The 26346-nt window shown below is 37.2% G+C and overlaps 1 protein-coding gene and 1 long non-coding RNA gene across 4 annotated transcripts; one reads left to right on the top strand and one right to left on the bottom strand.

The window, feature by feature from the left end:
• Positions 1 to 4444: 4444 nt before the first annotated feature.
• Positions 4445 to 5960, top strand: LOC145159418 (uncharacterized). Of its 3 annotated transcripts, XR_013737686.1 has the most exons (4): positions 4445 to 4681; positions 4824 to 4926; positions 5007 to 5306; positions 5371 to 5960. It is a non-coding gene; the product is annotated as an uncharacterized LOC145159418 (long non-coding RNA). The 3 variants fall into 3 exon arrangements; XR_013737685.1 differs by having other exon boundaries at positions 4445 to 4748; positions 5007 to 5960; XR_013737684.1 differs by having other exon boundaries at positions 5007 to 5960.
• On the bottom strand, positions 5246 to 7073 carry LOC145159417 (zinc transporter 1-like). Its single transcript, XM_079078401.1, has 3 exons — positions 6495 to 7073; positions 5827 to 5976; positions 5246 to 5720 (listed from the first exon to the last, which is right to left on the bottom strand). The coding sequence occupies exons 1-3, from the start codon at positions 7059 to 7061 to the stop codon at positions 5415 to 5417; spliced, it is 1023 nt and encodes a 340-aa protein (XP_078934527.1). The 5' UTR covers positions 7062 to 7073; the 3' UTR covers positions 5246 to 5414.
• Positions 7074 to 26346: the final 19273 nt, after the last annotated feature.

Here is a 26346-nt window from a genome sequence, read left to right on the forward strand (position 1 = left end):
GGACCAAGAGTTTAAAATACACATTCTAATAGAATACATATTCTAATTGAATGAACATTTTGAATAATAACTAATTTTTGAACCATGAGTTGAAGAATAACAACATTCTTAAATAATAATCATCTATTATTAACATTATTGAAGAAAAAATAAACAAAAAAACAATTTTTACTATCACATTCTATAAAAATACAATGTCATTTTTTGAATTTTTGCCACATTCTATAAGAATACAAGCTTTATAGTAAGTCATTCTTGATAAAATCTTCATTCTATAAGAATACAATTCATCAAAGAATCTTCATTCCCATTCTTGTTTCATGATGTTATATTTTGACATGTTGATGTGTGAATCTTAATTTTCATGAAATTGTCTCTTAATTTCCATCTACCACCATTGTTGTTCCAAATAACTTTGCTACATTCCGAGTGGTCCTGAAACAAAACACATACAAATAATGAAGTTCAAGAATATAAATACATACAACTTGTGGCCTCAATATACAACATTCTTGATACAAATTTTTTTCTTCACCGATTGAGATTCAAATGTCATTCGTGAAGAATAAGAACATTATTCAACTATCATTTGAAGAAGATTTGAAGTGCATCTTATAGAATGTAAAATCCTTCTCGGGGGATTAGAAAACGCTGAACTATTCAGTGAAAATAACAAGTTTTTATCCCCCTTTTCAACTCCAACCCTTGGTATTTGTCAATAATCAATTTGAATGGTCAACCCTGGAAGTCAAAATCCGATCAAAAGGTTTAAAATGGAACTGCAAAATCACTTTGTTGGAACAAAAATCGGATCTAAGGAGATAAGGGGTCAAAGTCGGATCTTGAATCGTGTTTGGTATTGATCGGAATAGAAGGAATTAGTCGGAACCTGCACAGAACCAATTTTGAACCAATTTTGTAATCGGAATGTTGATTTCAGAAGCTGATGATGAAATTGATTGATCAGAATCGCAAGACAAGTATTAATTTGAAGTAAACGATGAAACAGAAACGAATAGGCTCAGAATTTCGAAGGAGTGAAGAATGTTTTGTGACATTGGGTTTGTATCTTGGAAGCGATCTCGCAGACGTACATGGTTGAAATTGTTTCTCAAATATATGACTTCGGAATTATGATGTTGGATGGCATCAATCGGATCGATTTTGCAGGCCAAACCTCAAGGTTAAAATTGGTATTACGAACTCCTTGGTGCGAGCGGACTCACTGCAACGTATGAAATCGGAGAACATACTGTTAACGAAAATACTCACAGGTAAAACGAATCTAGAATTGCAGGAAGAAAACTTTGATCAATTGAATTGACAAAAAAATAAAATTCAAAAACGCAGATTTAGATTGAGGGATCGAACAACATACCGATTTTGTGGAATCGAGAACTTACCTGGGAGAAATCGATGACGGGGCCGGCTGAATTGATGAAGCACACAGTCAAATCGAGTCCCGTTCTTGACGGCTGAATTGTGGGTGTCGATGGAAGAGGCGATAGGTTTTTAAATAAAGGAATTTGTCTAAATTAAAGGGTAGATGGTTTAATAAATTATTTATTAAAATTAAATAATACTTGGCCCATATTAATCCCTACATCTAACACAATATTTGTACATCCACATTTGAACCTACCTCTCTCTCTCTCTCTCTCTCTCTCTCTCTATATATATATATATATATATATATATATATATATATATATATATATATATATATATATATATATATATATATATATATATTGTTGGTTGGTAGAGAAAATTGGTGGAGGCCAAATTAGTGGATGGTGATAATTGCTAGTGGTGTGAAGACCCACTCATAAAATGGCAGACAAATTGGAGAAGGAGTGGCAATCAATACTTGTTGCTTTTTTTCTTTAATTCTCCACCATTGCTTTTGTCCATTGGAATTATTTGAGTTCCTATAAATGCAGAAGGTATCGAGCAAACAAAAAACACAACATAGAGTGCAGAGTGTGTTCATCACAATTGTAATCTTCTCATAATACTAAAATCTCTAGTTGCAGCCCGTGGATGTAGGATTTGCACCGAATCCGAACCACGTAAAATCCTTGTGTTCTTCTTGCTTTATTTTGTGAGTTTGTGAGTGTGTGACAGTGTGTTTCCGCTGCGTGTACCCGGTCCGATTCCTAACAACTGGTATTAGAGCCTGGTTAGCGAGGTTTTGGAGGGTACGATCGTTTTTCTGTCACACATGAGTGTACCTTATTTTTTTGTTTGCCGTAATGGATGAAGACAAGGTTATAATCGAAAGGTTCAATGGTTCTGATTTTAGCTGGTGGAAAATGCAATTAGAAGCATTGCTATGTCAGAAAGACTTGGACGTGGTACTCGGAGACAAACCGGAGAAAATGGAAAAAGCTGCTGAAGATGCGTGGAACTCAAAGGACAAGAAAGCCAAGGCGGTTATTACATTGTCGTTGACGAAGAGCGTTGCTTTCAACATCATGAATGAAACCACGGCGCGTGGTATGATGGAGGCTCTGTCAAATATGTATGAGAAACCATCGGCGGCTAACAAGGTGTTCTTGATGCAGGAGCTGTTCACTACAAGGATGAATGAGGAAGGCTCAGTTACGGTTCACATTAACAATCTAAATTCAATTCTGTCCAGATTATCATCTGTGGGAATTAAATTTGATAATGAGACTCAAGCTTCGCTGCTACTAGCTTCTCTACCTGATAGCTGGTCCGGAACAGTTACTGCTGTTACGAGTTCCGTGGGGACCAGTGGTATGACTTTTGAAGGGGTTAGAGATTTGGTTCTAGGCGAGGATATCAGATGCAAGAATCAAGGTGGATCTTCCTCTTCTGATTTATTAAATGTCGGAAGAGGTAGAGGGAATAGCAGGAATAGTGGGAGCAGTGGGAGTCGGGGAAAAAGTTCTTCTAGAAGATTGAAGAATGTGAAATGCTGGAACTGTCAAGAAGTGGGACATGTTAAGAGTCAATGTCCAAAGAAAGAATTGAACATTGCTGATGCTGAGAATTTTTTTGGGGATGATGCATTGTTACTCAGTATGGAAAGTTTTGTAGACTCTTGGGTCATGGATTCAGGGGCTTCGTTTCACGCCATGGACAACGGGGAAACGATGGTGAATCTAAAAGAAGGAGATTTTGGGAAGGTACGGTTGGCAAATGACGAGATGCTTCAAGTAACGGGCATAGGAAATATTGATCTGGTTACTTCATTGGGAACTACATGGAACCTGAAGAATGTCAGGGTGATTCCGGAGCTGAAAAAGAAATTGATTTATGTTGGTCAGCTGGATAAACAAGGACTGGAAGTAAGATTTGGTGGTGGTAAATGGAGGGTGGTCAATGGTAATTCGGTGATTGCTCATGGTATGAAGTGTGGGTCATTGTATATGGTTGAGGTACCTGCTGAGGGAAGTATGACCGTCCCGGTTAAGCATGACAAAATCTGGTTCGCTAAATCTGGTGCTAAGAGAGTTCATTTTGCAAACATGAACTCTGGAGCCAAAGAGATGTTAGCTGAACGAGTTCGAAAGTCTAAACCATTCAGGGAATTTGGTGACAGTAGGAGCACGGGACATGTTTCAGGTAAAGTTACAAAGAGCCGTTGGGTTTTGAAGACTAAGATTGAAAAATTCTCTCCTGTTGGATGTTTGCTATGTTTGGAGAGTGTTAGTGGTCCTCGTTGTATCTCTGGATCTGGTGGAGTGTCCAAACTGGTTGAGACAGAGGATGAGTCGGTGGTGGGATTAGCCACGACTGAGTTGGAGCTAGTGGGAACTTCAACTGGCCCTTCTAGATGATGATGAGGGGCAGCTGCAATTAGAGAAATTGGACTAAGTTTAGCTTGTTCTTGGGAACTGGAGGCTTGGAAGACTTGGTTGTTTTAAGATTACTGGAGAATTGTTGGGTTATTTTCTCCAAGTGGGAGATTGTTGGTTGGTGGAGAAAATTGGTGGATGCAAAATTAGTGGATGGTGATAATTGCTAGTGGTGTGAAGACCCACTCATAAAATGGCAGACAAATTGGAGAAGGAGTGGCAATCAATACTTGTTGCTTTTTTTCTTTAATTCTCCACCATTGCTTTTGTCCATTGGAATTATTTGAGTTCCTATAAATGCAGAAGGTATCGAGCAAACAAAAAACACAACATAGAGTGCAGAGTGTGTTCATCACAATTGTAATCTTCTCATAATACTAAAATCTCTAGTTGCAGCCCGTGGATGTAGGATTTGCACCGAATCCGAACCACGTAAAATCCTTGTGTTCTTCTTGCTTTATTTTGTGAGTTTGTGAGTGTGTGACAGTGTGTTTCCGCTGCGTGTACCCGGTCCGATTCCTAACATATATATATATATATATATATATATATATATATATATATATATATATATATATATATATATATATATATATATATATATATATATAAACTAATATCATAAATAAATTGTTTTTTCAAAAAAAAAAAAAAAAACATTAGCAGCGACACCTTTAGGGACGACATTGACCAACTGCGACGACTACTGATTTCGGGAAGAGTAGCCGGAAAAACTCCGACCGGTTGCCGGAATACTAATAGAGATGGCGCCAATAGTGACGGTAGGGACATTTAGTGACGACGATTATTAGAGACGACGCTATTTGTGACGACAAACGAGTATTAACTACGAGGTAATAGCGACGACCCTTAGCGACTACAAGGGTCATCCACTGCGATGTTTTTTTGTCGTCGCTAAAGGTTACGTTGTTTGTTGTGAGGATGTTAACATATATTTTAGGTCAAGTTTGTTTACCTCATGCTTTTGACATGCAGACAGGGCAATTTGGTACCCTAGAAATTAAACTACATCGACATTTTGTGTTTAGAAAGATGTTATGGGACTCGTCCACCATAGATGCACTTCAACAAGGTCCAGGTACATTTTTGTAATTTTAATTACAACACTAAAAAGTTCGATTTTTTTTTCTCACTGTGATGGTGTTTCACCTGATTTAGATCCGTCTGCCAAGTGCTGATCTTGATGTGGTGTTAATGGAAGAAGGATTGGCACAAATTTTCGGTGTGGGTAACAGAAAACTATTGTTATAAACCTTTAAAATCATTGTTTTGTTTCATTAATCATTTAAATTTTCAGTGTGATCTAGAACCGGTTCTCCAATAGAATACAAAATAACTAATAAATAAAAAGTCTGGTTTGACCCCTATAATTTAATTCCCTTGTTGGTGACTGTTGGTGGGTACAAATAATTTCATGAAAAAGAGCTACAGAAGGAAACAAAGAATCGCATGATGATGGTGAGGATTATGATGAATCTGGAAACATTTTAACAATTGTAAAATTAATGCTCTTAGTTATCAGGAAATTGTAATTTGACAAATCCATTCAGTGAAAACAATATATTCTCAAGCCCATTTGGCTAGGAGAGACATCAAGCCGGCACCAAGAAGAAGAAAAACATTTGAACCAAGTAGAAGCATCTTCTTGTTTTGCATCCTGGGATTATTGAAATCCGGAGAAAGTAGGTTAACAAGTGCCATATATATCAACATTCCAGCCGATGCAGCATTTAACACGCCTTCGACAATAAGAGAATTTGTACTGTTTTCTTTATAACTGTTGCTCAGCAATATTCCAATTACAATTCCACCTGGAGTCGTAAGGGTGAAAAACGCTCCCATTGATATAGTCGCCAGTGATTTGATTTTTGCCTGAAGTAAGTGAACCATGTTATTTAGGATTTATTCGTAGCCATAGTTGATATTCAACCCAATGATGTATACTAAAATAAATCTAATTTGTTGATAAAATCCGTACCTGAAAGATGCATCCACCGAGGCCTAATCCTTCGAAAAATTGGTGGAAGGATAAGGCAACAATAAGTGGTTTTATGGTTTCCGGACTTTTGGAAGCACCTAACGATAATCCTATAATTATTGAATGAGCGACAATTCCTAATTCCAGCACCTGCGATCCAAAAGATAAATAATATTTTCACCAATATATTACTTCTTGTAACCCACCTTAAAATTTAATTATAGACATAATTAAAGGATATCGTCTATATAACAGATTAATATAATCGGATCAAATTATTTATTTAATGAATCTTACCACCTATGCTTAAATGATATGTGTGCTTGTCTTCCTACAAGATTCTAATTCAAATATTTATATCATATTAACAACTGAAATAATTGCAGCATTTACTTTCTAATAAGTTTCTAATTCAAGTATAATATTTAAGACCTTAATCTTGCACTCAAATACACTTTTTAGATCATGTCTTCTTACCAAGTATTTCGGTATTAAAATTGTCATTACTCCATCCATAAGTTAGCATTACACTCAAATACAGTTTTCTCTGCTATTGTCGATTGGTTCATCTTAGTTTAGTTAGTGTCTATAATAACCTAGCTGTTTTTATTTCAATCAACTTTGTCGTTCAAAAGAAAGAAAAAGATTTGAAAGATCTAGTAATTTACCTGGGAAATAATCCGATATCGATAAACTTGAGAATTCTCATTGGCGTGAGAATGGTGATGGGTTGCATGCATGTGAACAGTCACAACCCCAACGTTCTTTTCTTCATCGTCAACCCCTTCAACTGCTACCGTCTGATTCTTAGGCTGGCATGCCGCTGACCAGCTCTCAAACATCAACGTCACAATGGTTGCAATCATAGCCACAAACCCAGATAATGGAAAATCCCCCCACACCTGTTCTTTCAAACACGGAGACGTCAGGCTCTCGAACGCGTCTGGAAGTATATGGATAAACCCTGTAGCCAGCATCACGCCGGCAGCGAATGATTTTACAAGGAAGAAACCATCGTTCTCTTGGCCTAAGGCCGGGAAGATTTTGCCAGCGAAGGGTAGAGATACGCCGATGCCCCCGGCAATCAATATGGAAGCAAGTGCGATTAATTTGTACTTAAGGGTTTCGCTTTTGTTGCTGTGGATTTCTTCGTCTTCACAACTGCAATCAGCAAAGACTCTAATGACTAGGGTTAATAACAAAAAAGCCGTAACTATTGGTTTCTGAAATTCCATTTGATTTTCGAATTAATTGTCAATGTATTTTCTGAATGCGTGCGCTTTTTAATATATAGGGTAAAAAAGAAATCTTAAAACATATCACTCTTAAAAGATATCACGCATTTATTATGATGTACAAATTGTATGACATACAAACTCACAAATTGTATGACATACAAACTCGGTCCCCTTAAACAAACTTGTCGTTATCACAAACTAATCCATATCCGCAAAACCCATTTACTTTTGGAATTAACTCTCATCCACTTTTTTTATAGCGTAAAAAATATATCATATTTTAAGATCTACAATGCCGTTGTTTTGAAGGTTCTTACGATAACATGGTAACACCCTTAAAAGGATGCTGTGTAGACACCATATTCTTCTAGTCTAGCTAATAAAAAACAAATAAAACCCATTTTTTTTTTCTCACCTTAACGCATGTGACCGTTTCAACCCGTTTATTCATCGGAAAATATATGTTATGATTGTGCCAGTAGCCATGTTTTTTGCTTCATGGGATCCATTATTAATTTGATATCAAAAACCAAAATTCTACCGATGTCGCACGACTGGTGAAGGCTCGGCGGTGGTACTTGTAGGGTATGAGGTTTGTCGGAAGTGTACAGACGGTCCAAGCCTATTTGAGGCTAGGGGAAAATACAAAAATGAGGCCCTTCAAATTTTAAAATTTTGTTATCGCATACGATTTATGTGCAGACTAGTACATGGGCACTTATTATTAAATTGGAGTTATATGTATTACAAAAAAAAAATTGATCGTGTTTAAGTGGATGTGAGTTTGTAATGTCCAAAATTTGCCATGAATTTTTAACTTTTTAAAATAATATATATCAAAGAATAACCATTAATTTTATGGGAAAATATCATTGTAGTACATTAAAGTTTCGTCAATTGTTCGATTTTGTCACTAAAATAATTTTCTTGCGCAATAGGCCCTAAAAATATCTTTTTACCTTTTAAATGCTAAATAGAGGAATTATGCAATTTGATTCCGGTTTCACCGGTTATGTTTAGTCTACATGGTTTTTTTTAAATAAAAATTTAAACGTGGCTTTTTTTATTTTCTCTTAAATTTTGAACCCTGCATTAAAATTTTCCATGGTCAACGAATTAGAACTCCCTATGACTCCAAACACAATCCATCTTCCTCTTCTCCAAACACAATCAATTTTCATTCACCTACCGGGCTGCTCAACCCACACGTCGATGGCGACTTTCATCTTCTTCCCCTTTTCTCGTCTAACACCTAACTGATGTCATAGCCGTCAGTAAGTCCTTCGATTTTGCTTTTTGTCCTATCACTACAAGATTAAAGACCTATGGGGATTAGTCCGTCGTTGTTGTGGTCTCCGAGATTCTAGTACGTGTGTTGGGCTAAATTCACCGGTATTGTTTTTTTTAGGGATTTTGTTTCCATTTTTGCTCCAAGTGTATGTATTTTCTGACGAGTGAATAGGTCACCATTAGTTTGAAATCTCTAGGAAATGCTGATTCATGAGATATTAAACTGTAATTCATGAGAATTGTGATCCTCATCATATCCATTCGTCTACTTCATCCTACAACCCATAATTATCTCTAGTGAAAAAAAAATGTTTCCGAGGTGTGCATCTTTGTCTTGGTCTAGAAATTACATTCACAAAAAAAGGAATATCAAGTGTGCAACTTCCACCCTGTCTACCACCTACACCCTAAAAAAATAACACATCATTTTTTCGATGTCGGGACTGTATTCTTTTAGATGATGGGTGGTTTGGAGTTTCCGGAAACAATAAAAGGAAAGTCAAATAGGATACAATGTTATAATAGAAGGTAGGAGGAGGAACAATGCGAGGAGTCTACCTGTAGCCGGGTTGTAGTGTTCATTGAAAAATCAAGAGAATAAGAGTTAGAGGTGAAACGTCCCAAAAATAATGACATAAAATTTTCGTTTTAGATTAATAAATCGTTAATACATATCATTTCCATAAAACCAAGGTAATCAAGATTTTGCAAAACATCATCGAATCAGAGTCAATCACAGAATGCGGAAACATGTGGTGTGTGCTCTGCAATCATCCCGAGCTCTTCCATTTGAAAACCATAGTACCTGAAACATAAACTGAAAAATCGTAAGCACAAAGCATAGTGAGTTTCCCAAGATACCACATAGCATACATAACTTCTCATATACGGGCCCCACCCACTTAGATACGGGCTTTGCCCACACTCGCATAACGGGCCCCGCCCATTGAGATACGGGCCCCGCCCACACTTGCATAACAGGCCCCGCCCACTGAGATATGGGCCCCGCCCACACTCGCATAACGGGCCCCTCCTACTGAGATATGGGCCCCACCCACACTTAAATAACGGGCCCCGCCTACTAAACATATAACCATATAATCATATAACATTCAAACACATGCGGAAATCAAAAAGATAGTAGCATACTACACAATCACCGGGCCCCGCCCACATACAAATCATATATGTATAACCCGATATTAGCTTATAGAATAACTATTGGGCCCCGCCCCGCCCAGCATACATACCAATACATACACATGCAAGAGTCACACAGACAACTTGCATCCTAAGATAATAACCATGGGCCGAGATTGGTGCCTTCGACTCGCTAAACATAGTGAGGAGACTCACATCGCACTGCTGAAACGCACAGAAAATCCACGGCTGCTAGCTGACAGATCCCCGAACTATCAATATCAAAACAGCATCCGATCAACATTTGGGTCCCAATCCATAACCATAAGTCCAACAGTCCATTCTTGGGGTAAAAAGACCATTTTACCCCTCACCTAGTTTGGCCCAAGACAAAAACCCAAACTCAAAATCTAAAAGGACCAAAACCAAATAATCACTTAAGGCCCATACTTGGCCTAATTTTCCAAATTGGGCCCCAAACATAGCCCAACATAACCCATGGTCAACCTTGATCAAACTTGTGGTCAAAGTCAAAGTCAAAACTCCATGTTGACTAAACACTCTGTGTTGACTTGCAAACACGTCGTGTTCTTTCATGATCCACATAATCCGGAAAACCCTAGCCAACAAGTCGTGTTTTCCCAAGGTTCCACAACTTAATACATTAAGCTACTATCTCCGATTCCAAGAGCTCCAAAGCTAAGATCTATACCAAAATGAGACTTAGATTGGTAAAGTAGCCATCTTTACCCATAAGGATTACCAAAAAGGGTCCAAACCCAACCAAAAAGGCTTGATAGAGCAAGGGCTTAACAAATAAAGTTGCCAACTTTATGTTCATGCATGTATAGATGAAGCTCTTAAGCTTAAAAGGGACTTAATAATTGACTCAATGCATGCATGACACCATAAATGTCATAAAGCTTGCAGCTTTATGCTCAAAGGGACTAAAACAAACTCAGATCTGGAATAACAAGCCCTTAAACAACTTCACACTCTCACCAACCCAAAAAGGGATCAAAAGCACAACAAGGCACAAAATGAAGAGATCTAGACATCTAAAAGCCAAGATGCAAACTTGATACATTATAAAGCTTTCCCACAAGACGATGATTCTGGATTCAAGGCCAATCTACCAAGCTAGACAACTTCAAGATCTCCTCTTCCTTCACGAAGCCCAAAAATGAGCACCAAAAGCTTCTTACTAGCTTAAAACACCACCAAGAGACTTAGTGATCGATTTTAGGGTTTTAGTGTCAATGGAGGCTGGTATGGAGACCAACCATTGGGGCTTAAAGAGGTTATATAAGGTGCAACATCCTAAAATTAGGTTTTCCTTCCCATCTTCCACCACGCTGTGTTTAGACACCAACACGTCGTGTTGACCTTAATGAGAACCACACTTTTCCTTTTAACTAGACACTCTGTGTTGGTTCCTCCAACACGCCCTGTTTAGTCCTAAAAATGGGATTCATTCCTTACATTTGCTCCTCAAGATTCCGTATGTTACAACTCTCCCCCACTTGAATTAGATTTCCTCCTCGAAATCGTTCCTTACCATCCCAGGCACCCAGACGGCCTGAAGAATGCATCCACATCCCCGAACACACACTGCCTTCCTAAGGCTACCAAACCCAACCATAGAAGAAATCTCTAAATCCGAAGAAGACGAATCCCTAATCCCATGCAGAAAACCAGCCCTACCTTACCTGAAGCCTGAAATCTCGAATTCTCGAATTGGTCTGACTCCCTAACAGACCGCCCATACTGAATCACTACCATTCTGAAACCTTAATGAATTCCAGACCAACAATACGCTTCCAATCGTTGATTATATTGAAGCTTCCATTGGGAACAAAATCACTAGTCATTTACTAATGTAGAACACTTATACTTGACAGAAGGATAAGATAATCCTTCGAGTATAAGATTCATCCCCGCAACGGTTAGACTCAGACGAGAGTTATAAAACAGGCTCAAATCATTTACTCTAAGATTATCCAATCCAAGCTGCAATTGTCTTACCATATTCTCCGAATAACAAGCGACTCCACCTACGATTCCCAAACCATTGACACTATATTGACTTAATTTGCTGCCCCCTAGCTGCCTTCCAAAGTACCCGAGACCTCCGTGATCCCAATTTGTCTGCCTCAAAATGAAACACTTGATTCCCGCCCGGTTGTTGAGTCTAAAGACACATACAGTCAACCCACACGACTTCCGAATGAAGGCCTCATCTGACAATAAATACCCCTAGCTATCTCACCACTTATGGCTCCAACTGATCATAAAGCCCGACAACCCTGGCGCCACCAATTCCAATGCTAAAAGTGAATGCTACAATACCAATTGTAGCCTTATATCACAACCAGTCTCCAACGACCTACCACTACCCGGTTCCATTCATGTTGTGGTCTTCCTACAACCTTACAAACTGACTGACCCAGGTCTAACCATTTGAAGAAACCCATGACCAATCATATAATGAAATCCATCTAAAAATACGAACCTCATACTTGCCTGACCTCCACATAGCTAGAACCCATCCAACACAATCCTAAGAACCTGATCTATCATCAAAACTGAAACCAACCCTTCAACCATGAACCCTTTAACTGATACTCTTGGCATTCATATTCCTTAACTTATAACCTACAAATGAGAAAGCCTTTCACATAAACACCCATGATTCCCAACACAAGTTCCCACTAAGAACCATCATGGTACCCAACTTATTGTTGGGTTTTTATGTACTATAACACTCCTATGATGCACATACAACCCTAATAGCTTTCGATCTAAGTTTTCTCTAGTTATACATGCAACAAAAATTTCCAAAGCTTGAAACCTACAACTAGCATACAATATTGGTAATTGAAACATAAAAGTAAGTTAGAAGAATACCTCTTAATTGTAGCTTGTAGGAATTGGTCTTTCAAGAGCCTAGCACCTCAAGTGTGATGCCTCAAATGTCTTATAACAAACCAAGAACAAGAGGAGGAACTTGAGAGAGTGGTTTGGATACACAAAAATCGTCTAGAGCTTCTTGGAATCACTAGTGCACGATTTTTGGCTTAGCGGTTACATTTATATAGTGTAGAATCCAAGAGTTAAACCCTAATCCACTTCCTTGGGCCTTAATCCAATAATCCATATGATAAACCCTTTGGACTAACTCTTCATGGAGTCTTACATGAACTTAGTCCATTACTAATCAATATGGATCATTAGCCCAAACTATATATATCACTGATTTACACAATCAGTCCCTGTTAATTTAATTAGTCTCTTTTGATCACAAAATTAGTTCCAAATTAATTCTTGATCAATACTAATTAAATAATATGATTTCTCAATTAATATATTATACATATAATATATTAATAAAGAATATTAACCTCTTTCTCAAATATCCATCCTATCAAATTGTTCCAGAGTGTTACAACCCAAATGGACCATGCTTGTATCGGTTCAAGTACATACCAATTATAATTATGGGCTTAGACACCTAATCCAATAGTCTCCCACTTGGATAAGCCTAATAACTATAATTGCAAGTACGACTTCAAAATCCGATTAGCAATTGTAGCTCTCAAAAGACCGTTGTCGAACTCTGATCTTATTAGTAACACATCCATAAGATAAGGGATCATATATTCCTCCATTCTCGATATCGTATGAACTGAGACATGGATTATAAGCATTCTCTCTGTTCATGTGTTGTTTCCCGATTTCCGATTTATGACGACTGAATAATTGAACAAATCAAATCAGTCCAGGCTTGGCCAAGCGCTTAGGGTTGTCATCACCGAATCATTGAGGGGCCCACATATATCGCTTTTATCCCCTTAGGGTAAAAGGAACGGATAAACTTTGACTCATGTGCTTGCTCTATTTACTCATCAAATCACACACAATGATATGTTTTATAACACCAAGTTACTGAAGCGTCTTCACATCATCAATGTGCAACCGACTTGTAAACTACAACTATATGTCTCCGTTTGAAGAATATAAGATATTATCGTCTCACTAATCACTCGTGATAAAATCCACGAAGTGATTAAGTGAGTGTGGGTTTAGGCAAATACTCAAATCTTATTTCAAGAGCACTCATGAATGTTTGTAGCAAACTGTTGCTATGTCTAACACCTTAGACAATCTTACAAAAAACCAATTCATGACAGTCTACTTTCATAACCTACTTCCAAAGTATGATCGACTGTGGATGTTTGAATAATCTTATTATTCAGGAAGTCAAAACATGCAAAGCGAGACACAAGAATAATCGAATCCAATATGGTCTCAAAACTTTTGAATATAAATAAAACACCTTTTATTTAATCACCATATTGATTACACATCATTCATTGTATGATATTTTGGCTAATCAACTTAATACTTGAATTAAAACAATAGTTATCCCATGCTCCAAGAATGCACACTATGTTTTCCTATGGTCCTTTCTGAAATAAACAGAAACTTATTCACAATTCTAAATCATTATCATAAGTGTAAGATTCTAAACTATCATGCAATGATTCATTTTGTAATGTCATGGTACCAAAGTCATAGAGACTTTGCCAATGATATTACAAAGTATTCCATTGGAGATTGTTACAAAACAATTCCCCTGAATTAAAGTCTCACATTCAAAGTACATTCCTTTAAATATCCTTCTTGCATTACAGTTTCTAACCTACGCATAGATTCTCATTATCCAACTCCCATTATGAAAACAATTTCATGTTTGCCATATGACAATGCACTATTAATAGAATTATGTCTATTCATAATAACGTCAATATGGTCCATCCATTACTATACTTCCAACTGTCCTTAAGCAACCAATCCTTAGCTAACCTTAGATTGTCCTTAACAGTTGTTTAACCACTTCAGTCATATCCGGTTCTAGTCCCTTTTCCCTCTTAATTCCCTAGGCATTTGGAAAATTAGAACACGTGAATATTATAGCATATGCAATCGATTCTATATCCGAAGCTTATGGGACATGATTCATAATATCTTACATAAAGACATGATACTTGACCAGTATTTTGCTATAGTATTTCCATATATAGAATTTCCAATGTTGAAACATTTCAATATGGTAATCATATATATATATATATATATATATATATATATATATATATATACATGACTAAGTTTGGTTAATACTTCATTCTAAACCATTAGATTCGAAATAAAGTATAAGTATCCTCTCCCTTAATATAGCAAAACAACTTTTCAAATTATGCAACTTTGCGAATTAACACTTTGTCTATAAATAGCATTGCTAACTTGCAACACTTACCATAATAATTATGCTCCCACTAGCATAAGAATTATTTTGTTACTAGCATAACATTTATGCTCCCACTAGCTTTGACATGTACCCAGAAATCGGCTGGACTTCTAGAAATCAATACTTATTGAATTTCTTTACAAACTTCAGATTTTTGATACGAGATGGTTCGATAAGCCTTTATCTAAGCTCGTGCACCTTTTATAAGAAACCTCATATGTGTGTCTAAAATATTTCAGAACTTACATCAACCAACAATAAGTTCTGAATGTTCAAACTATTTTCCATTTCTCATAATTCGAACTATGAAGAGGGATGTCGTAATCATAATCGAATTTGAGAACGCAAATATCACAATTGCTAACTCTTTAAAATCTACTTAGTACAAGCATTTCCTCACTGTCATTTTCATGAATTGGAGAGAAATCTTATGACACTTAGATTTTATGGTGTATGTGTTCCTATCCATGTGAATTTGTTATTTCCTAACCATTATCATAGGATAAGGTCTATGACAAATTCAAACTCATATGGACTGAACTTGTTCAATCTTAATTTATTGCCACTTGGTAGCACAATGGCCTATCATGTCTTCCAAGTTGTTGAGCAGATCACCCTTACTGATCAATGAACTCTCACTGATCAAGGTGCTTTGCCTTATGCAAACAATTGAGAACTCACAGAACTCACATGTATAGTCAACTTTTAACTGGAATGAGCGCAGAAACAAGAATATGTCAACACGATAGGTTATAAACCTCAAGTCATGTGCTAGTAATAAACAATAAGTTTTATTCTTGATTAGTTCCTTAACCTTTTCAAGATCTTCAAGACTCCCACTGACTTCTAGACATATAAGATTCTCTTGTCAAGAAATACTCCTTGACAAAAAAATATTCAGGAATTAGTGCGGATTCTTATCAAGAATGATACTTCGTATAATTGGTCTTAGTTAGTCTTTGTTTTAGCCAAAACATCACAACTACCAATTTGAAATATGCAAGAGTTAGAACACATTTCTATTCCATATTTCATGATGTGTTATAAACCTACTTAAGATGTGTCACTCAAGGTACAATCTTGGAGTATGACTCTAAAACTCAATTTCGGAACGAAGTATGATTCACTTAAATGAGTTAACCACTTCAACAATTTCCGATTCCTCTTCTTAGTCATGCAAGTGCACTAAGGTGTACTTAGAGGATCAATTGTAATATGTATTCCATAATCATTAAAATAATCAAAAAATACGATACTAAAGTACTCTCTTTTCCTTTCAGATTGGAGAAACTTTTATATTTCTGCCTAATTGATTCTTCCTATCCGTTCTGCTATACATTGAGACTTTTTCAATGATTCAGAATTACACTTAATCTTGTAAGCATAACCATGTTTACTAAACTTTTAGTAAATCATGACGAATAGTCTTATCGTTCTTTGTGGTGGACCTTGACCAGTGCACAACAATGTGTACTAGATCCCCTAGTCCTTCACTTGACTCACATCTATATGTGAACAAGGAATTAGTCTTAATTTCCCAAAGATGAAGGTTCTCATTCATCATACAATACAAGTTGCATGATTCCAAGTTTTGTTCCAATTGAAACTAGGAAAATAAAGAACAGAAAAATAAAGAGCACATAGAATTCACCAAATTGTCTTTCACTAAGAAAGAGGTTGTTTTCACCAAGAAACGGGTTGTCACAAATATGGTCACCAAATCGTTAACATTAGGGTTTGATCCTAATATTGAATTAGACAAGTATATCCCTTCAATTAAGGGATTGCATCTAATCTATAGTAAGAACCGATCGTTATCACAAAGATATCGGATATGCTATCTATTCTATACATATATGTATAATTACCTAATATACAAAGTTTACATTAGATTATATGACTACACATTGACGTTGGCGCTAGAGTTGATCATTTAGAGTATACGGTGTTTGACTTATCAGATCATAAGGTGTGACATTACAAGTTTTATTTGGATCGGGTTTCCATGGATCCAGAGAGTGCTAGGTTGTTAGATAGTTTTGACGCGACTTTAACAAAACATTTTTGAGATCGTAAAGTTGATGCAAAAGAATATTTTTTTTTACAATTGAAGATATAGCTACTGATTGGATGAAAGAATTTGAGTATTTACAAAGGATGAACACAAAAGTGCTTCAAAAAGAAACAAAAAAGTCAATGAATTGAAAAAGTATGCAAACCGTGGGGGGGGGGGGGGGGGGTCGAGCTCGTATAGTAGTACTTGCTATAAAAAGGTAATGTACGATATATGTAATTATTTACTTAAAATATAATCTAATTTTAATATTAAACAGAACCTGAAGAGAGTTGAAACATTCCGCGCTGCTAATACCGATAAAAACGGTGTATTTGTTAGTAATGTAGCCGAGCAACAATATGTAAGCATTTAATTATAATCTTATCATATATTAAAGTATTTGTTTATACTTAATTGTCAATCATTTTTGGAAAACACAGAATAAGTTATTTTGACACCCGGTCATAGAACAAACGCAAGGGTTAAATGGAGAAAGAGATTTAACACCCGCTGAAGAAACAACTTATTTTGACAAAGTATTAGGTTCTCGGAGTATCCAGATTAGAGGCATCGGCCGAAAACCTTCTACCGTTCCGACGACTGCACAACCAGCATAGCCAGCACCACAGTCACAACCATCCCAGGTAAACAAGGCTATTTAATTTCAAAGTCTCATATATATATATATATATATATATATATATATATATATATATATATATATATATATATATATATATAATGATCAATAAATGCATGTTGATTTGGTAATTTTGTTTAATGATGATTATTTGTTAAAAAATTTGGTAGTTGGTTTTTGTTCCAAGTACAAGATATAGCGATTTACGTTGGTATTTCTTCAATTTAAGCTTCCTTAGCACAAAATAATTGGAAAGTAACATACCATTTCTTGTAAAAAATGACTATTTAATTTCAAAGTCTCATATATATATATATATATATATATATATATATATATATATATATATATATATATATATATATATATATATATATATTGTCACAACCAGGAAATTCTATGTTTTTGTAAACATTAACAAGGACAAAATTGTAACTAAAACTTGAAAGCATGCATGATGTCTATTCAATGACAACAAAATTTCATCAAACACTCTATACAAACACTTCAAATGGTCAATGAAAGATTGGAAACCCTAAAAATCCCGGTATAAGTCCATTATGGACTAGGATTTCCTTATTGGGCCTAATGGACCAATAAGTTTCCAATTTGACTATTTTGGGCTTAGAACCCTTAAATGGGCTCTAATTGGACCCACTTTCATGAAACTTAACATTTTGAGCCAAAATGGATCTAAAATGAATTGGTTTACCCTAATGGGCCTAGTTGGGCCATAACTAACCAAATTAGCATTAATGGGCCATAAATCCATCCCGTGATTCCATGTTGGGCCGTGAACATTTACAAGGACCCAATGGGCTGAAAAATATACTATTGGGCCTTGCAATCTTGAAATAATACAATTGATGGCCCAAGCTAACCAACCCTTTTCTTCTAGCCCATGTTCTCGACCTTACCTCAAAAAAAAAAAAGAGAAATGAGTGATTAACTAATGTTTTGACACATCATTTTTGTTTAGTGGATAATTAGACAATTACTCAACATGTAACCAAGCACTCTCATGTTCCCGTGCATCTATCACCTCAAGACTCTCTCCTCTCTCTTTCCCTTTAACTCTCGGCCGAGAGCATCAAACACCCACACAAAATTTTACTTTCAAACACATCCAAATCTCTCAAGAACATTCTTACTTGTTTTTAAGATCTTCGAGATTTAGAGCTATTCAAGAAGGTTTACCACCTAAAAGCAATCACTCTTTGGTAAGTTCTTGCATATTCAAGTGTTATAAATCCATTTTTTTGCCAAGCAACTCTTTTCTAATCAAGTATGTGTAATCATACTCTTAGAAACTTCCTAAGTCCGAAAACCACTCCAAGAAGTTTGTTCAAGGCCAAAAACCACACCATCTCCACCATCCTTCCATCAAAACTGAATCCATACCCCAAGGTGAGTTCATACCCCCTTGTTTTCAGTTTTTACTTGTTTTTTGGGGGAGAATACAAGTGTTATGTGTTGATCAATGTGTGTTTGCATGTTATATGTGATTTCTTTGGTTTATGTTGTGATAATGTGGTAATACTTATTATATTTCGAGATCTATAGCTAAAATGTGAAAGATTCATAAACAAAAACATAATAAACAACATACATCATATATCTAAGAGTCCTTAAGTTTAATAACTGAAAAACAAAGCCAAAGATCTTTACAAGTGTCATTTTTTGCAAAAATAACAAAGATTGGGTTGAAAGTTGATAATTTTCGGTTTTATGAGGGTTATAAAGTATTTATTTATATAAAAGCTGATTTTTATGAAAATAATATTTTTCAAAGGACCAAAAACATAAAATTTTACTTAATGGGCTTATATTTGGGCCTCACGGATTTTTGGGCCCAAACTTGCGAAAATGAAGAGTTTTAGGGACTGAAATTATAAACTCATAAAAGTATTAGTCAAAAACATAATTAAACTATTTCAGGGGCTGAAAATGACCCTTTTTGCTAAATTGGATTAATAATGCAAAGTTTCTAGATTTTGGGCCAAAATTGTAAAACTTACGGCAAATTGGCCAAAAATGTAAACTTTTAGCAAATAAGGGCTGAAAATGTCAAAAGTTGTATTTTGGGCTGAAATTATAATTTAAGATTTTATTTGGGCCGAAAATGCCAAGTTAAATAATCTAATGGACTAAAATGTCATTTTTCATCAAAAAGGACTAAAAGTGTCATTTTGCACCATTAAGGGCTGAAAATGTAAATTTTGTATAAAAAGGGGCTGAAATGGTCAAATAAACATTTTGGGCCAAATATGTAAAATTTTAAACAATTGGATCAAAGATATAAATTTTTACAACATGAAGGTTTAAAAATGGTATTTTTATAAAAACTAAGAATATCTTTATAAACCAACATTGAGTATTTTAACATCGAAAGTAAACACCAAGTGTAAACCAAATTCCATACTACAACTTATATCGACAAACAGAAAAAAACGATTCAATGGTTGGGCCCAATATTTCCTACTCGTGCTTATTGGGCCTCCGTGACCCAATTATACGATTGTTGGGCCCAATATAATCAAAACATGTTTATTGGGCCTTGGTGACCCAATTACATGCCCAATGGACCTTTATCAGCTTTAACATGCTATTGGGCCTTAGTGGCCCATTTGCATTGCTAATATGGCCCTAAACATTCATCATATGCTTAATGGGCTATAACGTGTCCGTAGCATACTCGACAGCCTATAATAACATACATGATTAGTGGGCCACCGTTGTCCTCTTTCATGCCTGTTAGGCTTACTTCATATTCACGTAAACACCATTCGGGTTGTAAAACAAGGTTATTCAATTTCATTGGGATTTAGTGAGAAATAACGGGTGGCACCAATAAGTGTCGGCCGTAGCCTGTAGTTATAATCAGAGTCTCCTGGAGGGAGAGCGAGAGTTTGTGTATAGATCTATACGTGGTTGTCTCCCCCACACCTGAGTTGTTCGCTACAGTTAGACTCGGCCAGTCTATGGTGACAAAATGTTGATCAAAACTGGCGTTAGGAAAAATGCCAAGACAGGCGAATTAGTCACTATTATGCATGGTTATAACGACTCACATAGAGATCCATTACCATCTAAGTATTCATGGGAAATCATATTCATACACTGTGACGATGCAAAGAGATTTATACAATAATACAAAACTATCATACTATTTAAATTGGAAAACATCGGGTTTTCCGGGGAAACGACATTATTCACTTCTACATACAACAACTACAATACAAAGAACAATTATGAAGAACATTCACTTTTACATGTTTTGAAATCACATACATATACACTTATGGGATCATCACATTTTGTTCGTAAACATTTTTTGTTACATAAATATCGGATTTTCTGGGTTTTACAAACAATACAAACTATTTTTATATCAAACATGCTTATGAACTCACCAACATTATATGTTGACCGTTTTCAAAATAACTTGTATTCTCAGGTAACCGTTAGAATGAAGAATCATCAAGCGTGTTTCTGAAATTTCTTTTGTGTAATGTCAATCGTTAAACAATTTATGTTCTGTGAAGTTGTAATGTAAAACAATGTACTTGATGTAAACAATGATGGTTGTAATATGTAATGTTGGTGATGATGGTGTTATGTTTCATGTATATGCATTGTGATGATATTTCAATTTAAGTCACACAAGCCCTCGGACGTTTCCGCCGTCTAGTTCGGGGGTGTGACAGTTTGGTATCAGAGCTTTGTTTATAGTGAACTAGCATATCTAACCATACATGATATGGAACTATAAACATAATGGGAATAAATAACTCTAAACAAAAATAAAATTTCATACTTATGTGCTTATATTAAAAACAACAATCTAACAACATTTAAAAGTCTTGGGAGGATTCGAACATTTTTGATTGTGCTCGGACAGTTATGAAGCCGTAATGGGGGTAAATGTAGCCTGATCAACTACATTCACCCAAGTTACGACTGTCATGTGCCCGGGTGTGATTGTAATGATCGATAAAACAAAAACTTAATACCCAGAAGAAGAAAATTTAATTTCTACAAAATTTACCCTCTTTACGCGTTCCTCATCACAAATGTCTCGCATAGTCACCATGGAGGAGGAGCATCAAGGCATTCAGTTTCACCAGGCCCTGGTGGCCTACATAATGATTGAAGACGACCCCGAGGAAGGACAAGGGGCAGCACCCAGCATTGAGCCCGACGAGTACACTGATACGGACTACGAGTTCGATGGGACTGATGACGACATGGAGGAGGAAAGAGACACAGACGAATCCCCCGTCAAACCACCTACCGACGAGGCACACCAGGACCACCCTGCTCCACCAGGAAATCCTGTTGGTGAGGATCGTTCTCTGGAGGCAGAGGCTGCCACACTTCGGCAACAACTATTTACCATGGAGGCACGAGCCGTGCAGGCTAAGCAGGAAAGGGATGAGGTCATCGGGGAAATGACCGAGATGGCTCAGTTATTGGCACAACATTTTGGGATATGATTTTGCTACCACCGTTAGACACCTCCTAGTGTGTTTAGAATCAGTAGACCCCCCCCTACTAGTGTTATGTTTCTTTTATGCGCACTACGTTATGTATTGACGACTCTATGTTTAAGTGATCACACTACTCATAGAGTCGTTATGCTGCCAAATTTTGTACCCTTATGTATGCCCTTTCGGGCAAATTTTCATGTATCAAAGGCAGATATTATGTGCCACGAGAAGGCCGTTCGCCTTCATCTTCCTAATCATGAAACCCTAATCATCTATGGAGATAAACCCGGAGTGAACCTTCGTCTTATTTCATGCATCAAGGCACAGAAATGCCTGCACAAAAGGAACTACGCCTTCCTTGCTCACATCGTGGACAAGTCGAAGGAAGAAATAAACATTCAAGATATCCCGGTGACGTGTGACTTTTCCAGACGTATTTCCCGAGGGTTTTCCGGGAATACCTCCAGAAAGACAGGTCAAATTTCAAATCGACCTAGTGACAGGAGCCACATCAATTGCTAATTCACCCTATAAGTTAGCTCCCGCCGAAATTCAGTAGGTTATCCGGTCAATTAAGAGAATTGTGGGGCAAAGGACTCATCAAGCCTAGTTTCTCACCCTGGGGAGCCCCAGTCTTGTTCATGAAAAAGACGAATCCTTCCGGATGTGCATAGACTATAAAAGAGCTGAATAAACTCACTATCAAGAACCGCTACCCACTCCCTCGGGTTAACGGCCTATTTGACCAGCTCCAAGGAGCTAGTTACTCCTCCAAATAGGTCTAGGGTCCGGTTACCATCAACTCCGAGTCCAAGAAATGGACATTCCAGAAATTGCTTTCCGAACTCATTACGACCATTTCAAATTAGTTGTGAAAACCATCCGGTCTAACGAATGCCGCAACAGTATTCATGGACCCCACAAACTGAGTTTTCCCAACCATTCCCAGCAACCTTTTATTTATTTTCCTCGATAACATACTCGTTTGCTCGCGAAACAAGAACAAACATTGTCAACACCTACGACCTGCCTCAAAAGCATCAAAACCAGGAAATACCGCGAAGGAAGCACTGCGTGGGATGGATAATACTTTCGAAGCCAAAGGGGGGACGAAATTAGAGTTGGACCGGGCACCTATCTGGGTGATCAACGATATATTGACTAAGTCCGCTCATTTCCTGCCAGTAAAGGAAACTTACAAGAAAGAAAGATTGACTAAAATTTACATAAAGGAGATAGTAAGACTCCGTGGAATCTCAATATCTATTATCTCGGATCGAGGTAGTAGGTTTACCTCACGGTTCTAGCAATCACTTCAAAAGGCTATGGGAACACAACTCGACATGAGCACTGCTTACCACCCATAGACGGATGGTCAAAGTGAGCGAACCATTCAAACGCTTGAAGGTATGCTTCGAGCATGTGTGATAGACTTTGCAAGGTTGTGGGATACCCACTTACCTTTAATTGAATTTTCGTACAATAACAGTTATCACACAAGCAGCAAAGTTGCTCCTTTTGAAGCATTATATGGTCGTAAATGTAGATCACCGTTGTGCTGGGCTGAGGTAAGTGACACTCAGTTAGCAAGAGGACAGACACCAAACAATGCTTTAACAGGGCCAGAAATCATACGTGAAACAAAAGAAAAGATAGTTCAAATCTGTGACAACCCGGAACTTCTTCCTTGTACATCTAGTCGATTCAATCAATGTTAAACTTGTTCTGTTAACTTCTAGCACGGTTTAAGGGTTCATTTAAGTGTTCTAAGCTTGGGTACAGTCAAGGTTGAGGTTAGGAATGAGTCAACAAGTCGTATAGTAGCAAAACCGGGCCACACACCCCTTTTGGAAGAGTGTGCGGCCGTACACACCCCTCATGGCCACACACCCACTCCTATATAAAGGGTAGACCCCTGTCCCTTCATTCCTTTCACTCCTTGACCGCACACTACACCATTCTCTCAAGCTTCTTCAACCGTGAACCCTCCAAAGCTTCAAGAACGTGAGTAATTCATCCTCTAACTTGATATCCTTGAAAGACCACTCTATCTAAACCTTGAGACTGCAATATTCGTCATGTTCTTCATGTATAGAAGATAGTGCGGCCGCACACCCCCATAAGATGGCCGCACACTCCTAAAAGACCCTCCAAAGTGAGAGTTTGACTTCTATCTTCGAGTTGGACATGACCCTAGCCTTGCTGCACCTTAAAGTCGGCATTTTGGACACAAACATGAAGGGTGTATGACCGCACACCCTTGTGTACGGCCATACACACCTTTGTGCGGCAGCACACACCTTTGTGCGACCACACACACGCACCTTAGGACCGCAAACCCACTTCTATGCCCCTTAACTTGCACTACAACTAAGTAAGGGCCTAGAACACTTCATGGATGCAAGTATGAACCTTGAAAACACCTCAAAGACACCTCCCCACATGAGTGTATGGCCGCACACCCCATGGGCCGCACACCCATGGCCGCACATACCTTTAAGGTGGCCATACACCCTCCTTACTTAATCCTATAAGGTTCTAACACTTAGTGCAAGTAGTTCCAAGTCCCTAGAGTGGTTCCCCATCATATCTAGTAGCAAAATACCTTCATTTGACTCGTTTATGTGTCATTACATGTTAATTAGGATCAAATCGTGTTCAAGGTTTCACTCGACACTCAGCCTCCGTGTCGATCCTTCGATCAAACCACTTGTTCGAGGTGAGTTCATACCCCTACGCTTTTTCCAGTTTTTCATGTTTTCAGGGGGGGGGGGGGAATACAAGCAAAAGAACAAGAAATCTTGGGCTCAAAATATATTATTTTGTTTAAGATAATTATATTTTCAATATACTTTGAACATGGAAAACAGTTTTACCAAATGGGTTAAGAAATCAACTCGCAGAAACAGTTTTCAAAACTAAGGCAATGAACTTATGAACCATGAAGTAAAAGATATCATTTTATAAAGGATTCATGTTAATTACAAAAAGGGTTTTCAGCATTGTTACTTGTAAATTTGTTAGTCTAAGTTGGAGACACGTCCTTGGTAACACTCACCCCGAAACAGAGTGTAGGACTAGTACTTATGACCAGAATCTCTTGTAGGGAGAGCGTGACTGTTGTGTATAGATCTATACGGGACTGACTATCCCGCACCTTGTTGCTAGCTACAGTAGGACCGGCAGGTCTACTGGTGACAAAGTCATAAAAGATACTGATGCCCGATTCGCGCCATATCAAGTCAAAGTATGGTTATAAAGCTCGCAATGTAGATAACAACAATTTACTTACGTAATAATGGATTGAGTAAACTAACCTCAGAGTAATAACCAATTGATTACTAGAGGGTATTAATAATACCTTCAGGATTTAGTTCACCATGTTTTTATTAGTTTTATTTATGTAACGAGACTAATATACCTCACTGGGAGTAACCAGGGCTTTTCAAAGGAAACTACGTTTAACGATATAAGTATGGTAGATACTTGTACACTTCATTTTAGAACAGATAACCAATAACCTACTTTAGGGAAAATATAGGATTTTTCCAGGATAACACGGTATTTTCATAAACGGATGGTTTAACATTGAATTAATGGATATTCATATTCATTCCATGACTCCTTGGATTGTACGTATCTGTATGAATCTGGAAGTCATGGAAGGAATGGTTTTCAAACATGCTTTTCATAAGAAAATATGGGATTTTCTTGAGGAACACTTTTCAAAAGGATCAAAGGACATTTTCCACCAAAACTAAATGCTTATGAACTCACCAGATTTATGTTGATACTCTTTCAAAACTGCTTGTATTCTCAGAAAATCAGTAGACAGGTACTCCTGGAGTCTGAGAAGTCGGAGCAATAAAGTCATGCCTTTATATTTACTTACAGTTATGATGTATTCGAACAAAACTTAAACATATGTAAGCCTTTTTTTATACATGTATTCAATGTTTAGTTGTGTTTACTATGATTGCTATGATACAATTGTTGTGATACTACGCATGACGTCCTCCACCCCAGAACGTTTCTGCCGTTCCGGTTTTGGGGTGTGACAAAATCAGAGCTCGAATTCAGGCATCACGAGACCGACAGAAGAGTTATGCTGATAAACGGAGAAAGCCCCTAGAATTTCAAGTCGGGGATCGGGTGTTATTGAAGGTCTCTCCCTGGAAAGGGGTGATTCGTTTTGGGAAACGGGGGAAACTAATCCCACGATACATTGGGCCATTCGAGATTCTAGCCCGAATCGGTCCAGTGGCCTATAGGCTGCAGCTACCTGCCGAGCTCAGCAGCGTACACCCCGTGTTCCATGTTTCCAATATGAAAAAGTGCTTATCCGATGAAACTCT

This window comes from Lactuca virosa, chromosome 2, assembly GCF_052849685.1.
Source record: "Lactuca virosa cultivar CGN04683 chromosome 2, Lactuca_virosa_CGN04683_v6, whole genome shotgun sequence".
In the NCBI taxonomy this organism is placed as follows: Eukaryota; Viridiplantae; Streptophyta; class Magnoliopsida; order Asterales; family Asteraceae; genus Lactuca; species Lactuca virosa.

Bases quoted from the DNA above. Each gene is read 5' to 3' on its own strand.
- LOC145159417 (XM_079078401.1), bottom strand. From the start codon at position 7,061: ATGGAATTTCAGAAACCAATAGTTACGGCTTTTTTGTTATTAACCCTA. The intron at 5,977-6,494 runs GTAAATTACTAG...TTTGGATCGCAG, and splicing joins GATATCGGATTATTTCCCAG to GTGCTGGAATTAGGAATTGT. The intron at 5,721-5,826 runs GTACGGATTTTA...CACTTACTTCAG, and splicing joins TCGGTGGATGCATCTTTCAG to GCAAAAATCAAATCACTGGC.